The sequence below is a fragment of the Mesoplodon mirus genome (genome assembly GCF_964341445.2).
Source record: "Mesoplodon mirus genome assembly, chromosome: 11".
Taxonomy (NCBI): domain Eukaryota; kingdom Metazoa; phylum Chordata; class Mammalia; order Artiodactyla; family Ziphiidae; genus Mesoplodon; species Mesoplodon mirus.
In genome coordinates, this window is record NC_138987.1 from 34,208,798 (window position 1) to 34,225,800 (window position 17,003).

A 17,003-nucleotide genomic window follows, 5' to 3' on the forward strand; every position below is an offset into this window, starting at 1 on the left:
CTCCTGCGTAGGGAATGAGACCCCACCTCATGTGCCCAGGTCACTTCTGTACATCACGGTGGGGTGACGTGGCAGGCCAGCGAGGACTTCCAATGCAGCAACAGTGGAGCTGAGTTCTCAAGCATCAGCAGCTCAGAGGTGAGAGGAAGCGTGTCCGAGGCACGCAGGATAACAAGAACAAGCAGGGCGCCTGGGTCTTCTTTCCCCAAAGTCCCCCTGGTGACCCGCAAGATCTCAGACCATCCCATTGCAAACATGCTTAATGCAGGCTATTTCCCACCTTGTACATACAAGTGTTAAGTGACGGACAAAATTATCGCCTTAAATTTTTTCTTCAACATTTGGTGCCCACTGTTGCTTATCCAGTAGAACCCAATCATGGGAGAAAATGAATAAAGATTCCCTTGTCAAACATCACACCAGAGAGCAAGCGCCTTTGTTCAGCCTGTCAGGATCATCTTTCACGTTCAATTTAGTAAAACAGCAGATGTTAATGTTTTTCCTGTTGAGATAATTTCTTTTTTAAATGCATGGGTTTGTTTCTTGATAGGCCTAGCTCTACTTTACATGTAATAGCAGCTGAACGGTGGAAAGAGTGAGGATTTGGGGGCCAGGGACCCTGTATTTGAATCTCAATTCTTACTTACTAGCTATGGTCTTGACCTTTATTCTCCCTGAGGCTCCATCCCTTGATTTCTATGATAAGACAAGTTATACTAAATGAGCCGGCAATACTGAATCCATGGTGGGAATTAAAGAGGAAACATTTGCCAAAGAACCTAGTATAACGCCTGACACATAGTAAGCACTCAATAAATGATACTCATTATTACTGCTAATAACTCTACTGTATGTAAAAAATGAAAGATAGGCACCTTTTACAGTGTTTTACAAATAGTGCTATGATTTCTAGGGGTTTTGCTTGTATCAGCCAGGATAGTTAAGGCTATGCTGCAGTTAACAGACAACCCTCAAATCTCAGTGGTTTACAGCAATAACATTTATTTCGTCTTTTTTTTTAACATCTTCATTGGAGTATAATTGTGTTAGTTTCTGCTGTATAACAAAGTGAATCAGCTGTAGGCATACATATATCCCCATATCCCCTCCGTCTTGCATCTCCCTCCCATCCTCCCTATCCCACCCCTCTAGGTGGTCACAAAGCACCAAGCTGATCTCCCTGTGCTATGCAGCTGCTTCCCACTAGCCATCTATGTTACATTTGATAGTGTATATATGTCCATGCCACTCTCTCACTTCATCCCTTCTTGCTCATACTACATGTCCACTGTGGGTCAGGTGCAATTCTACTCCTATAGTCTTCCCTCCTTCACCCAGGTTAAGGGAGCAGCCATTTGCTGGAACATTACTGGTTGTCATGGTAGAGGAAAAGGATCTTTTAATCAGCATTAAATGCTATGGCTTAGAAATGACACATATCATTTGCCTTCAAAACTCATTGGTCAGAACTGGTTACACATTCCTGCCCCGCCATAAGGAGGACAGGAAGTCTAATCCTACCTTGTGTCTGGAAGGCAGGGGGGGAAATCACAAAAATGCAGCCAACAGCCCTACTGACAACCACAATGCTTTTGAGAAGCACTGCCCTGCCCAGAGGGACGGCTGGACAGTGAGAGGGAGGCAGGAGCCGGGGGGAAGGAGGAATATAGAGATGGGCCCCACCTGGGGGGCAACCCCAGGTCAACGGGCAGGACTGAAGCCAGAGAGCTCTGGGTGCCTTTCTCATCCGGACCCAACCCAAACGGAACCTGGCCCATTCTGATCTGGCAGCAATCAAGCCAGCCCTGCTAGGAGGTGAGAGCCCCACATGCTCGCATGGATGCTAAAGCTGTATGTAATCTGTTTCCCTGGTACTCCAGTTTGTGGGCAAAACAGAGTCACAAAGCAGTATTTCTCTAACTCCACCCTTCCTGCTTTGCTGGATCCCAGGACCTATCAGATTCTTCTAAGGGTTTGGGGAGCCCCCAGGCAGTGCCTCTGGTGTGCCGCCATCCTGACCCCCGTGGCTCCTTCCCGGTACCAGTCCTGGGCTCCTGCCTGCTCTGGCTCTTTTGTAACTGCTTGACGTCAAAAGCAGCTGCTCTGCTGGCTTTGTCCTCCGAGGTCCCCTGGGGCTGCAGACATGTAGTTCCAACTGCAGCGATGTCTGTGCCAACAGCGCCACCTCCCGTCCCTTCAGAGGCTGCTGGCAGTGTCCAGTGCTCACAGTGTCCCTGATCTCCCACTGCAGCCCTTGCAGAGGATTCAGCATGAGTCCTGGCACAGGGAAGCTGGAGTGGCCAACACGGTAGCCCCATCAGTTCCCTTTTGACCCACGCTGGCCACCTTCCAGATTCTGGACCTCAGGTCTTCTTTTGACCTTAGCAGGTCCGGGGCCTATGCCTTGAAATCTCTTACCACCACTTTCCTTTCCATCCTCCTCAACCCTTGCTCATCTTCAAATGTGAGCTCAAATGCCACTTCTTCATGGAAGCCTTCCTTGATTTCCCAAACGAAGTGAAGTCCCCCAATATAAGATCTTTCCCCTTAATGTTGGATTGGCAGGTAATAGCAGAGGGTGCAAAAGAAGAGACACCCACTGGTCAAAAGCATTTCCAAACAGCAAACAAATTCTCCATATTCCTCATGAAAATTGACACCTCGCCGGAAGCAAGTTGCTCACACATCCTCTGCAATCTTCGGGGAGAGATGCAGGCCTGTCAGGTGCGTTGGCCTTGGTGAGAAGCTGCTGTGTGTTTCTAGTTCGCCCCAATGCACTAATGTAGATAAATGGATGTGCTGACCTGAGTGGCTAGGAAAGGAACCTTTTTTACTCTCTGTTTGCCACGGATGACTCACAGCTTCCTTGTATCAAGGAGAGCAGATGTTTTCTGGTCAATGGGGATCTGGCCCTCCCTGGAGGCCAGGGAAGGCAAACCCAACACTCTGGGCGGGGCAGTTTCCCAAGAGGTCCACGATCCCCCCAAAGCTAATTGTCAATCCAGCATTGTCCCTACATTTTTAAAAATTGAGGAAACTCAGTTACAATACACACATTCAGGCATAGGTAGGTAAATTAGGATCCATCCTTACTAGGGAATACTGGTGCTTGGGGGAAAGCACATGTCCCATGGCTACTGCCTTCTGGGGTCAGCTGGCCAGGTCCCAAGTGGTCTGGGAACCCATGCAGAGCCCGGATATCTCTCAGTCTTCACCCCCACCCCCTTTACCCTTCAGAGGCACAGGGACGCGGAAAGAGCAGTCAGACGAGGTTTGAATCCAGGCTCTCCTACTTTGGACCAGTTACCTAAACTTCCTGTGCCTCAGTTTCTCCATTTGTCAAATGGGGACAATAATCCTGTTTTCAAAAGGCTATTTTGAGGATGAGGTGAGAGGAAGGCCATGTTCCTCCTCCCCCTGTCCCCACGCCCACAGGATCATTGACCAATGAGGCCTAGCTTTTATCACCTCTGTAAATCCCAGTCCCCAGTCTGAGGCTGCAGGTTACTGAGTTATAACCACACCCTCTCTCCAGCATCCAAGATACACCCGAAAGGAAAGCTGAGATCACACAGAAGTAAGTCCCCGGGCACCACCCTCAACGTCAGCCCACCCCTCAGCTGGCCAACTCAGAGGACAGCCTGGGTCCAGACCCACTGTTCAGACTAGGTTCAGACTGGATTCAGCGGGTTCAGACCTGCTGCAGCTGCACAGGCCCTGGCACTTCGTGGCTGTGTGGCCTTAGTTACTTCTCCACTCTGGGCTTGTCACCTGCCCCTCCTTCTCCAACCCCAAACCCACTGCATCCCCAGCACACAGCCCGGAAGGTGCTCAGTTATACAGTATGTGACTTTTGCTGTTTGGGTTTTGTTTTGGTTTTTTCCTCTCAAATACCTCAAGTAGAATGATGTTGGTATAAAGCAGGTTTCCCAGCACATTTAAGTTTTGAAACCAATCTGGGGCCAGTCTTCTCACAATCAAACAGAAACACTTGGCAAAAGGTGACGATCCGCAGGACACAGAGGACCACCTTCTCCTCCTGTCACCTCTGCAGACCTGAATCGCTCCCGGCTGCCCCGTTCTGTGCAAGTCGTGGCTGGTTGAGCAGCTCCAGAACCTCTGAGATTTCCACGACTTGAACTCTTCGGTGAAGCTGTTGAGTGCAGATTGGGAAGCTGCGAAGTCATTTCCCACTGGGTGGGTTAATCCAGAAGGCTACACCCAGGATCTGATTTTTATTTTGGCAAAAATAGTCTCTACGCAAAGCAAAACTCACCAGTACTTATATCCGGAAGGAAAGATCAGGAACCCGAGGACTGAAGTCTGCAAAGAATTGACGGGCTGTGACACCAGATACACGAGTTGGTGGAGGTTTTACCAGGGAGGAATTTTTATCAGGATCCTTACCATTCTGGTTAATGTGCTAGTTATGAAATTTCATAGGTTTGGAGGGGTCTTTCCCAGCTCATCTTTCTCATAAGCCCTATTAGTTGTGGTGCAGGAACACACATGGGGGTGTCACATCAGAAACAGCTGTACTGATAGTTGTGTTGAAGGCCATTTACCTACCTGAGTGCATCCAGGTGTTTGCTCTTGCTATCCTCTCTACGAGGAACACTGCCATTATCTGGAAAGATCTAGGTCCTCCTCCAAGGCCCAAAGCAGGCAAAATCTCCTTAAAGAAACCTTCCAGAGTCCTCCCCGACAGGGTTGACTGTCACCAGCTTGGTGCTTCAATGGTGCCCGAGGGTGCTTAAACCTAGCCGCGTGTCCTCTTTCCTGGTCTGTCTCCTTCTACTGGACTCTGATGACTAGACTGTGGCTTTCCCAAGTGCATCTATGTCCCCAGTGTCCTGTGCAAAACCTAGGCTCAAGTGGGCAGAGGTGAATTGCGTTTTAAATTAAAGTAGAAAGTAAAAAGCAGGGGTTGGCAGAGAGTGACGCTTGGATGGACACAGAGGCTGTGGGAGCCTGTTTACAGGAAACCTGGATTTTTTCTGCAGCAGCTTAGCTCTGCTTGACTACACATCCTTTCTCAGGAAACAGAGGAAGCTGAGGGAGTGACAGGTATTCAGCTCAGAAGGGACGGAGGGAGGAAAGCGAATCCTGTTTCCTGCCTGGTGGCTGTGGAGACCAGCAAGTCACTGCTGAAGGCTTGTGATGCTGAGGTCTTTTTTTTTTTTTTTTTTTTGGCCACTCCGTGCAGCACCTAGGACCTTAGTTCCCTGACCAATGACTGAACCCGTGCCCCTGAATTGGAAGCATGGCGTCTTAACCGCTGGACCGCCAGGGAAGTCCTGCTGAGGTCTTTACAAGCAGTTACAAACTTAATTTTCACATCCACTCCAGGAGGGAACTACACATTTTATAAATCAAGAAATTAAGGCTCAGAGAGGGAAACACCGTACCGGAGATCTCAGAGATATAAATAAAAACAGAAACCCACGCCTGAGTCCAAAATCGGTGATCTTAACCATCCTGATTTACCTCCCAGGGGAAGGGGATGGGAGTAGGGCTGGAATACAGAGGTCCAGGTTCACCCTCCCCATAAGGGCCTCTTCCCTAGGATAAACGTCATGGGGCATCCTGGACCCTTGATAGCCTGTAGAGGGATGGAAGGAGGGATGGGTATGATTCTATCATAAGAGCACTCTGCAATTTGCAATTCATTTACTTTTTTATCATGTACTTCAGAATCATTATTTTATTATGTAGGTAGGGAAACAGAGGCAAAGGCAGGGACGTGGCTTGTTCAAGATCACACAGCAAGTCAGCAAAAGAACTAAGGCTCAGAAATAATTTCAGTTAAGTTCCTAACAAACAGACTCTCCTGCAGATAACAACCACACACTCCAGACAAAGTACAAAACAACTACTTCAGGGCTCAGGAAAAGGAACAGAAGCAGGAAGATTTTGAGGGGAGTCAAAACATGGATTAAATGATGGGCAGAGAATGAGTTTGCCATTATTTTGCAGCTTTCTCTTGAAGGCAGCTGCAGTCTGGCACACATAGAAATGACTGAAACTCTGATAGAAAGCCTGCCATCTTTCTGGCCTGAAAAAAACAGAGGACAGAGCCCAGGGCAACCATGACTCTTGGAGAGACAGGAGAAAGTGTTAAAGGAGAGAGAGCCAAAGAAAGGAAACTCCAAATTCTGTGCATAATCTCTACCCCAGTGTCTGACTGGTCCTGAACCATATATGCATTAAGCAGACTAAAAGAAGTCTGAAATGAGATGATAGTTGCCTCTCATCACAGGTAAGACAGATTTGCAATTTAAGTCTAACCCAGTGAATTGCCTGCCAAAAGGAAAAAAAATCGGTTTTGGAGGAATATATTGTAAAAGAATCCATAGTCTCTTCAACATAACATTCATAATGTCCAGGATATTTTAAAAAATTACTTGACATAGAACAAGGAAAATGTATCCCATTCTCAAAAAGAAAGACAATCAACAGAGGTCAACCCTAAATGATCCAGACGTGGGAATTAATAAACAAAAATTTAAAGGCATTTATTATAAATATGCTTGATGAGATAAGGAAAAAAATATATGTGTATGAAAAGATAGAAATCTCAGCAGAGGAACAGAAAATACCAAAAAAAAAAAAAAAAGAAAAGAAAATGAAGCAAATAAAATTTTAGAACTGAAATATACAGTATCTGAAATTTTAAAATGAAATGTTTGCACTTAATAGCAGAATGCGGATGGCAGAGGAAGAGTGACCTTAAACACAGATTTTTTAAAGAAAATATCCAATCTAAGGAAACAAGAGGAAAACGTTAAAAAAAATAAAGCTTCATGGTCCTGTAGGAAAATATCAAAAAATCTAAAGGTAATGGGTAATTGAAGAATTGGGATCTCAGGAGAAGAGAAGAGCAAATGGAGTGGGACAAAAATATTTGAAGAGGGGCTTCCCTGGTGGCACAGTGGTTGAGAGTCCGCCTGCCGATGCAGGGGACACGGGTTCGTGCCCCGGTCCAGGAAGATCCCACATGCCGTGGAGCGGCTGGGCCCGTGAGCCATGGCCACTGAGCTGGAGCCTGTGCTCCGCAACGGGAGGGGCCACAACAGTGAGAGGCCTGCAAAACAAACAAACAAACAAACAAAAAGAAATCACTGCCTAATTAAAATAAACCTGCTGGAATCAAAGGTGAGTTGATACTGGAAAAGTAGGGCTAGAGACCACCACCAGAGACATCAAACCCTGGGGAGGGGTGAGAGAGGAGCCCCTGCTACTTCTCCTGGATCCCAGCCATCCTAACTCTTTGGCTTTTTCCCACATTCAACCCTTTCATATTCCTGGCCTCTTGTTGCTAGTTCCCCCTCCCTCTCCCTTTATTCTGCCCCCAGTGTCTACTTTAGTCCAAAATAAGTGGCTTCTCTCCTCCCCTCACTCTCTAGGCCCCCTTCCTCCCTTCGTCCAGGCTCCACGCTCCTTCCTTCTCTCCCCCCATCTGCCACCTGCATTTATCCCTCCCCTGCTGTGCTCAGCTATAGAAATGCCAAATTCCTAACACCTAGCTACATCTATGTTATCTGCCTTCCTTTTCCCTCTAACAAGGCGCCTCTGCGCCTTGGCCCCGCACGTGTCCCTGGTCCCTGCACAGCTCGGGGCGTGGCGGAGTCCAGCCCTACTGCAGACGCTCATAGATGCGAGTGAGCACCTCCAACTCCTCCTCCAGCTCCCGGGCCTGCTGCGTCAGCCTTTCAGCCGACTCCGCCTTTGCCCCCTCATGCAAGTGCTTTGCCTCTTTCACCAGGAAGGCCACTTCCATCAGAAGGGAGACACCTGCAGTGCCCGCACCCACAATCCGGGCTCCTTTGGTCATTGCCAGAGCCGTGCCTTTGAAAGTAACCTCTTCCTGCTGGCTGCTTTGGACTGAGATTATTCCACTGCTGATGAAGACGTTTGCATCGGCTGCTAAGCCAGGGTTGCTTTTTTTTTTTTTTTTTTCCGGTACGTGGGCCTCTCACCGTTGTGGCCTCTCCCATTGCGGAGCACAGGCTCCAGACGCGCAGGCTCAGCAGCCATGGCTCACGGGCCCAGCCGCTGCACGGCATGTGGGATCTTCCTGTACCGGGGCACGAATCCGCGTCCCCTGCATCGGCAGGCGGACTCTCAACCACTGCGCCACCAGGGAAGCCCCAGGGTTGCTTTTGACTGTCTCCATGGCACGGATATTCATTTCAATGCGTTGCACAGCTTCTGTGAATTTCTTTGTTGTGCTAACAGTTTGGGGCTGATCTTAAGTACCTCCAGGAACGCCAGTTGACATCAGGCGACTGACTTCGGGTTTTGCTGACAACGTGCTGATGAGTTCCACGATGCTGGTGGACACACTGGTCACAGCAACTGCTGCTCCCAGCCCTAACGCAGTGGCCGAGAGTGCCAGACTCGCCCCCGCTATCATGGGTGCCAAAGCCAGGCCAAGGTTGGTCAGGACACCAGACACAGCGCCAGTGGAGTTGGCCACAATGTTGGAGATGGTGCAGTCCCTGTGGACCTTGTCAACCTTGTCTGCGAGTGCGTGGAGCTTTCCTATGAGCTCCTCTAGCTCCCATTTTACCCAAGGAAACCTGTTCAAAAACCTCTTCCTGTCCAGCTGGTCTTTTTGGAGCGTGACTTGGTGCTCCACGGCCAAGTCTGTTTTCAGCTCACTCAGATATTGATACAGTGCCTCTGAGTCTTCCCTGTAACAATGAAGGTCAAGTGATTAGAAAGACAGTTTGCTTGTCCATAAAATAGGCTCAACAAGATCTATTCTGTAAATCACAGAGGTTTTGTTATAAATCAAATAGAAAAGGATTTCACAAATGTAAATTTTTCTCTTTCAACATTAAACACAAATTTTTGTATCTTGTAGATGTTCCATATACTTATTCAATCGTGGAATAACTAAGCAAAAGTCATCATAGGATACTTTTAACTTAAGATAGGTATTTGAGGGAATTCCCTAATGGCCCAGTGGTTAGGACTCTGCGCTCCCACTGCAGGGGGCACAGGTTCGATCCCTGGTTGGGGAAGTAGGATGCCACAACATACATGGCAAGGCCAAAAAAAACATGGTGTTTGATAAAGACGCTTCAGAGGCAGGTCAACACAATCACTTCCAAAGAGTAGGCAGAGTGGGAACTGCACAGAGAAGCACAGAGAAGTGGGATTGGAGCAGAAAAACCTTCATTCAGAGAAACCTTAGTGTGTAGTGAGGAGTCAACCTGCTCTTTGCCCTTGGCTACTGGGAAGTCGTCCCTGAGCCCCTAGAATATTCTGGCTGATAGGAGAGTCCTCATCAGCCTGGGCCTTTGGCCACTGGACAGTCTAACAGGGTGACATGTGATGGGGCCCCTGGGTCACGTGGTATCACATCTGACCTCTGGAGGAGCTGGACACTAGGGCATCAGTCTGACCTCCGGGCGGGCAGGAGACAACAGGTCAGCTGTGCGGGCAGCAAGTGACTGAGCCCAAATAAAACTCCATACGCTGAGGGTCCTGTTGGAAAAGGTTCTCTCCTTGGTCAAGTCTTAGTCAGGCTCTTCTGAGCCCTCTTCTCCGAAAGGCCTCAACCTCCGCCTTTGGTGTCCTGTCCTTGACGGCCTGTATTGCCCAGTCTCAGCAAAAATTCGTCCAAGTCAGTTTACTGAGAAGCCTTCCCACTGTTTAGATCTTATCATGTTTGATATCTGATCAAACTCCTCATCTCCCACCTTTGATGCATACATCCTTTACTTGCTTTTAGCAAGAATCCTGTTAGCAAATTTCAACAAGAATCCCCCTGCCCTCGATGTCTCCTCTCAGTGATTTTCCATCCCACGCCCCTCACTCTGATCATTGGCTACAAATCCCCATCATCTTTGCTGTATTCGGTCTCGCACCCATCTGCCTCCTCTGCTGCGATGGTCTTCACACCTATCACGATCGTCCTACAGAGAGCCTTCCTTATCGTTTTAACAAGAGTCAGAATATATTTCTTTAAACAGGTGAATGCCCCTGGCGGGCAGCGCTCTGTGTGCCCTGCCACACACTGAATCCAGGACAGGGACACGTCCTGAGGACAATGGAAGCTTCCTGTGTGAAACCCGCCCAGACTCTGCCCTGTGGCTGATGAGAACCGGCATCCTTCCCTGTAATAAACCGTAACTGGGGTCGTGACAGTTTTCAGGGAGTTCTGTGCCTCCTTCTAGGGAATTCTCATACCTGGTGGTAGCTTTGGGGATCTCCCAAATTTGTCATTGGGGTCAAATGTAAGGACAGTCCTGGGGACCGTGCCCTCAGCCTCTGCAGACTGGCTAATTCTGCGTACTTAGAGGTTTTTTAAACCTAAAATCAGAGCTAGAAGGAAACTTAACGATCATTTTGCCTGGCATCTGCTGTCTTCCAAGCCTGATGCCCTTGGTCTTCCCAGCTGAAGGTCACTAGGTCCATCCACTTCCCCAGTTGACTGGGAAGCAGGTGATCTGCTATTAACCCTGCTTCCCCTTGGACTCTCCAGCCCGCCTCACTGATTCCTGACCCATCACCCAGCACCCCCGACTTCTCAGGGGTCACCAGCTTAACTCATACCTTAGCTGGTGACAACTTCACATGCCTGCACACCAAGGCCATGTGCAACTTTATGGAACCTCTCAAAGATTCAAGAGACTTTAAGAAACATCCATATACACTGCTAAGCCTGAAGAGACCTGCATTTGCACAAGCTGGTGGAGGAAGACTTTTCCTCTTTGGTGGGGACTTGTGAAGCCTCGTCAGAGTCCCTCAAATCACACAAAATTGGCAGCCACTCGTTGTGATGCTGGAGGTCTCACTAAGCCACACGGCCTTCCCACTGGTCAGGGCTACTCTATGTAGATGGGAAGAGGGTCCCAGATGGCAGTGGAGAACCCCAGGTCCCAGGCAGGGTGTGGAGGACACAGTCACCCAGGGTCCTCTATGCTCAGCATGAGGGGATCAAGTCAGGGAGGGAAGAAATTCCCCTCTGCCACTCATAGGACCTCTGCTAGGGTCACAGCCCCTCCAGTTTTGTGTCCTAGGGACCCACTCGCCTCACTCTAGTCCTGGCTCTGCTGCCCAAGCCTTCCTACCAGTCCTCCAACCTGGACCCCTCTGCCCCATCCTGACCCCTGGGTCTGACCCTGGTCCAGGCCTCCCTGGGCCTTTGGACGAGATGATTGCACTTGGTTCCCCATCTGTGACCCTGCAGTTCACTCTAAGGCCATCACCACAATCCATCAGATTGAATTGCTATTCCCATTGGACACATGACAAATCTGAGACTCCAAGTCTTAAGCTCAGAGCCCCAGAGCTGGGCAGGGATAGAGCCAGGATCCAACCCAGCTGCATCCAATTCCACTCCAGCCTCTCTGCCTTATGGGCCAGCAGGATCCTGCAGTGTTGGTACAGTTCCTAAGATGGAGATTAAAAGGGCTCCAGCCAGGGGCTTCCCTGGTGGCGCAGTGGTTGAGGGTCCGCCTGCTGATGCAGGGGACACGGGTTCGTTCCCTGGTCCGGGAAGATCCCACATGCCGCGGAGCGGCTGGGCCCGTGAGCCATGGCCGCTGAGCCTGCGCGTCCGGAGCCTGTGCTTCGCAACAGCAGAGGCCACAACGGTGAGAGCCCCGCGTACCGAAAAAAAAAAAAAAAAGGGCTCTAGCCAGAATCCCCAGGAACACAAACTGATGGTGTCAGGATTTTCTGACTTGTCCCAAAGGAAGTCCTACTCGGTTCTCATCTACAGGAAGAAGACCCTTGGCTCCTAGGAACCTGGGCCACAGCAGTGAAAGCTCCGAATCCTAACCACTAAACCACCAGGAAATTCCCTTTAGACACTGTTTTTCAAAGCAGCTGTCTAAATAGTGGTGGCGCAGTGTTGGATGTTGGACATCCAACACCTGAGGTATTGGATCCTCAGGTTCCCTGAAATAGAATACTCTGGACCTCAATAGCCACCTTTATTCACGTAGGGAAAGGATTTTTCCATTTGGAGGTGAACCTGTTGGAGTCACAGGGTCCGGAGAAAAACGGAGGAAGCTATAGGAAGAGACAAACCAAAACCGGATAGAACCAGCGGGAACCAAGGTGGCAAGGTATCTGACCTCACCAGACCCTCAGTCTCATTCTAGGCTGATTTTACTACATTAGCTACTAGATGACACACCTACGGATGACCATGACCGGAAGATGCAGACCAAGAAAGGATCAGAAGGGCATGGCACCCTGTTTCCAGGAGAGCCTGACCCCTTCCCTGGTAGATGAACGCTCTACCTCCCTGTCATGAGCCTCACTCCTCTTCCCTCTGTCTTTACTCTTTACAATCAAATCCCTCTCACCATGTGGGTGAGAAGCTGACCTGCGAATTAAGTTCCCACTTCTCCATTCTTTGGCCACTGAAGAAAACTGGGTCTGCATGGATCTCAGCTTTGGTTTTGGTTGTTTTGGGCTGCAGAAACCTGAACTCACATCATCTCTTCTGTACTTTCTTTTAATTCTTGTGCTTATATCAATAACAAGTGAGACTGAAAATAACCTCCTAAAAAGAAGAGCCTTTGCAGTCTATTTATTACCCTGCTTTTGTAAATCAGAAAAGAACAGCATATCTCCCCTAAGACTTAAGGAAGAAGCTCCAGCTCCACCTTCAGCTCCCAAAGCTGAAATTCTACAGAAACGATTCCCTGAACAATTGACTTATGAGACATTAACACTATCTTTAAGTACTCTATAAGCATTAAAAAAGGACATCATAAAAACTGAAAATAAAATAAAGTTAACATTAATTGAGCACATACTATGTTCAGCCATCATGTGAAGCACTTTGCATGCATGATCTCAGTTTCCTCACAATAAAACTGAACAGATGAAGAAACTAAGGCAGAGAGTAGTTCAGTAACTTGTGCAAGGTCATAACATGCCCCTTCCTTGCAGGTTTCATCTCTTCCCAACCTGAGGCTGTTCACTGAAAAGGAGGAAACATTCCCAATGGAAACTTGAGAAGGAACATCCTTGACCCCAACCATAGGATCCTGCCTGGAGGAGGTGTGTCTGCCAGGAGGAAACGAGCCTGGGGCAGGGGGATGTGGGTGACATTCCTGGTGCATCCATGCAGGTTACCTGGAGAAAGCAGCCTTAGTCTCAATTCTCTTCAGGACTTTAGTCAGCAGGAGTAGCAGTTCCTCTCTGCTCATTACGTCCCAGAGACACTCAATGACGTCCTCAAAAAAGCTCTCTAGATGAAAAGAAAAGGGAATAAGATGAGAAGAATTTGTGGTGGAACAGAAATGGTATTGAGTGTAAAGGGGTTAAAATTCATCTTCCTGAGCAGCCGTCACCTGGGGTACTGTTGGTGGAGTTACCTGCTGTTATGGATGGAACTGTTTCTCTCCCACCATTGAATCCATAGGTTGAAGCCCTGACCCCCCCAGGTAGGTGACTGTATTTGAAGATAGGGCCTTTAAGGAGGTAATTACGGTGAAATGAGGTCATAGGTGTGGGGCCCTAATCCAATAAGCGTCCTGTCCTTATTAGAAGAGAAGAGACACCAGAGTCTCTCTCTCTCTCTCTTTCTCTCTCTCTCTCTCCCTCCCCACTCCCCACCCTCCTTACAGAGGACAGGCCATGTGAGGACAGAGCTAGAAGGCAGTTGTGATTTGCAAGCCAGGAGGAGAGGTCTCACCAGAACCCAACCCCGCCAGTTCTTTGATCTTGGACTTCCAGCCTCCAGAACTAATTATCTACTCCTGGGATTTAGATGTCTTTAGGAATCTAAAGTTTTAAACCTTTAGAAAGAGAATGAAGACAGGGCACATATGGTTTATTAGTTACCATTTCCAGCAGAGCCTGAAAAGCACCCAATAAATGAATGTTTTCATGTTTTGGCAGTGAAACAAATATTCACATTAAATGGGAAAAAGACTGTAATGACTATAAATAGTCTCAGGTCCGTACAGGGCAACATTACTGCCCAGATGAGTTACCAAAAACGTGTGTGTGTTTCAGAAATTTGGAGGTGATAGAATTGCTGATAAGAGACTGGCGACTAGTGTGTGTATATGTGTGGGCTGGGACTTGATGTAAAATGGGTTTCCTCTATATCCACACGAAGAGGCATTATTCTTATATCACAGAAGAAGAAAGTGAGACTCAGACAGGATAAGGGACCACCCAATGCCCGCAAGCAGAAAGGTCAGAGGTTGAATCCAAGGCCAACCATCAAGACAATTCTTTGAAGCCTCCTTGTATTCAAAAAACTGTGATTTCTTCCTTCTACTCTGTAGTATACTATGGGGCTTCTTTGCAACTAATGTCTGTAGTGTACACAGAAGTAGAAATATAATGTTGTATACACGAAACTTATACAATGTTATAACCCGATGTTACCTCAATTAAAAAAAAAGTTTCAGGGCTTCCCTGGTGGCGCAGTGGTTGAGAGTCCGCCTGCCGATGCAGGGGACACGGGTTCGTGCCCCGGTCCCGGAAGATCCCACATGCCGTGGAGCGGCTGGGCCCGTGAGCCATGGCCGCTGAGCCTGCGTGTCCGGAGCCTGTGCTCCGCAACGGGAGAGGCCACAGCAGTGAGAGGCCCGCATACCACAAAAAAAAAAAAAAAAAAAAAGTTTCAGACCACACGCCACTGTGTAAAACTACCATGGGAGGGAGAGGATTCCTCCTGCTAATCACAGACACTCCAGGCTGGGCAGCGGAGGGCGATTCCTCAGGTGGGGGAGGGGTGGGACCCCTGGTTCTGATCCTATGATCAATCCCCATCACCTCTCTCTCCTCCAGGCTGGTCCCAGGACCCAGTTCCCCACTGGCTCCATTGGACCCAAGCTGAACTGTTGATAAACAGGAGGTCACCTTGTTCCGGAGGAGAGTTGATCCTCAGGAATTCACCAGCCCAGCCCTCCCTCAAGGATCCCAGTCTGCTGGGATGGCGGCTCCTGGCTTCTAATCTGTTCTCCCCTCCCTTATCCTTCAGCTTGACTAATTTGCTCTCCAGGGCGAGGGCGGCCCCAGGGAGGATGTGGTTTGGTCGCTCAGCAACGCAGTGATGGGGGAGAAGCAATCCTGAGGAAACGAAACTCAAGGAAACGCAGTGCTCCTGTGGGGGTGTGGTGATTGTTTAGGTTTTCCTCTTTCCCCCTTCACTGAGGGAGAAAGGAACCCAGGGCTTATGTGGAGGGAACCCACAGCACTAAATCTGTGCATTGATTGGATGGGGGTGGGCGGGGGAAATAACTGAGCACCCACGTCTCTGCAGGGTTATTGAGATCCATAGAACCAGTACCTGCCTGAGGCAGTTACACCTGGTAAGCAGGTACCCTGACAGAGCTGCGGGCAGTTGGGGGTTGGGGGGGTGAGAAGTCTGGGGGAGGGGAGGTTTCAACTTGAAACTAACAAATTCCAGGTAGAGGGGACAGCAACCACACTTAGGCAGGACCTGCTGTGTGGCAGGCATTGGCCCACGCCACGAACACACATTATATTTGAACCTCTAAACAACATAGGGAAATATTATTCTCATTTTACAGGTGAGGTCAGGTAAGGTGCTCCAGGTCACACAGGTGGGAGGTGGCAAAGGCCAGGCTGGGGCTCAGTTCAGGGTCCACTGAGCCTCCCAGAGCGGCTGGGCTGGCAGCAGGGCGAGAGCTGAAGGCAACAGCCTCTGTGGTAACGCCCCAGGGTCTGGGAGCAGGGGCTGCTGGGACAAAGGGAGAGGCCAGGAGAAGCCTCCAGGGGTGCTGGCGGACCTCCTCTCCCCGCCCCACCCAGCCTCGGGGATTCTCATCTGCTGCCCCCCGCCCCCCATGGGCTGTCCTGTCCTCACTTTTGAGGCACTTGCTGGATGGCGGTGCAGGGCTAGGGGGTGAGGAAGTGAGCATCTTGGTCCTGGCTCCCTGAGGGGGGGGCCGGGAAGGAGGCTGTGGGGACAGACCCCTGGGTTTGGGGAGCTCCTCTTGGCCCCTCTTGGGGGCTCGCGGATGCTTATCCATCCCGTTCTTGGTTCTTGATTCCTCTGTTGGTTAACTCAGCCTGGAGGCACCACCCTCAGTTCTAGGTCACAAGTAGGAACCAGCCAGAGAAGAAGCAGCTGACTACCTAAGGAGCAGAAGGTTACTGTGCTCATGGTGGCAGCAGCTGGGGTCCCAGAGTCTTCCCTTCAGCCCGCCCGCCTGTGTCAGGCTGGAAGGAGGTGTCGCTTCACCCTTGGGAAAGAGAAAACAGACTGTGGGCTTGATCGTGAGTGAGCAGTGGCTGCAGGGAACAGCGAGGGGCGAGTTCTCTGGTGGGTTTCCCTGGGACGGCCACCAGTGCCACAGTGGACTTAACCCAGAGAGGTTCTCTGTCTCCTGGGCTCTGCTGGCCGCTAGTTAAGGAAAGTTACTCATCTCTCGTCAGCTGCCTCCAAGCCCAGTCAGAGTCCTACTCTCCTGTTGCGGCACAAGGAGAAGCTAATCAGACATCTGCAAAGTTATAGAAGTGAAGCAATAAAACCAAATACAGAAAAAAAGATAAGAAGGGAATACTCTGGAAATTACGTGAGGCTGGGAACACTAGTGTTTGCTAATGGGTAATAATTAATAACGATACAGTGTCTATGACGTGCAGGGCTCCTGAAACTTTGTTCGGCCCTAGTGATGTAACGGTATTAGGAGAAGGTGGGGAGCCGTATAAGAAGAACTATAAAAGTAAGTGAAATTATTATCTTTCCTGGAAGGAAGTAAATAAATAATATCAAAAATTTTCAATCAAGACAAAGAAAAATGGAGTACCTAATGTTTATTAGCTACTGTGGTTGATGACTCTTTGCATCAGGCACTATTCTAAGTGCCTGGTATGCATTCACTCACTTTTAGTTCTCACAATAACCCTGGAAGCAAGGAAACTGGAGCTCAGAGAGGTTAAGTAATTTACTCAAAGCACTCAGCTAGTGGCAGAGCCAGAATTCAAGTCCAGGTTCCTGTCTCCAGTGCACACTCTCACACTATTCTCTCTCCCAATGTAAGAAA

At 49.2% G+C, this 17,003-nt stretch overlaps 1 protein-coding gene across 1 annotated transcript; it reads right to left on the minus strand.

Annotated features, from left to right (window-relative positions):
- Positions 1 to 7,602: 7,602 nt before the first annotated feature.
- Positions 7,603 to 15,986, minus strand: LOC309811919 (apolipoprotein L3-like; the record flags this gene model as incomplete). Its single annotated transcript, XM_082635295.1, has 4 exons — positions 7,603 to 7,956; positions 8,260 to 8,696; positions 13,108 to 13,222; positions 15,821 to 15,986. The coding sequence occupies 4 exons, from the start codon at positions 15,984 to 15,986 to the stop codon at positions 7,637 to 7,639; spliced, it is 1,038 nt and encodes a 345-aa protein (XP_082491421.1). The 3' UTR covers positions 7,603 to 7,636.
- Between the last annotated feature and the right edge of the window lie 1,017 nt (positions 15,987 to 17,003).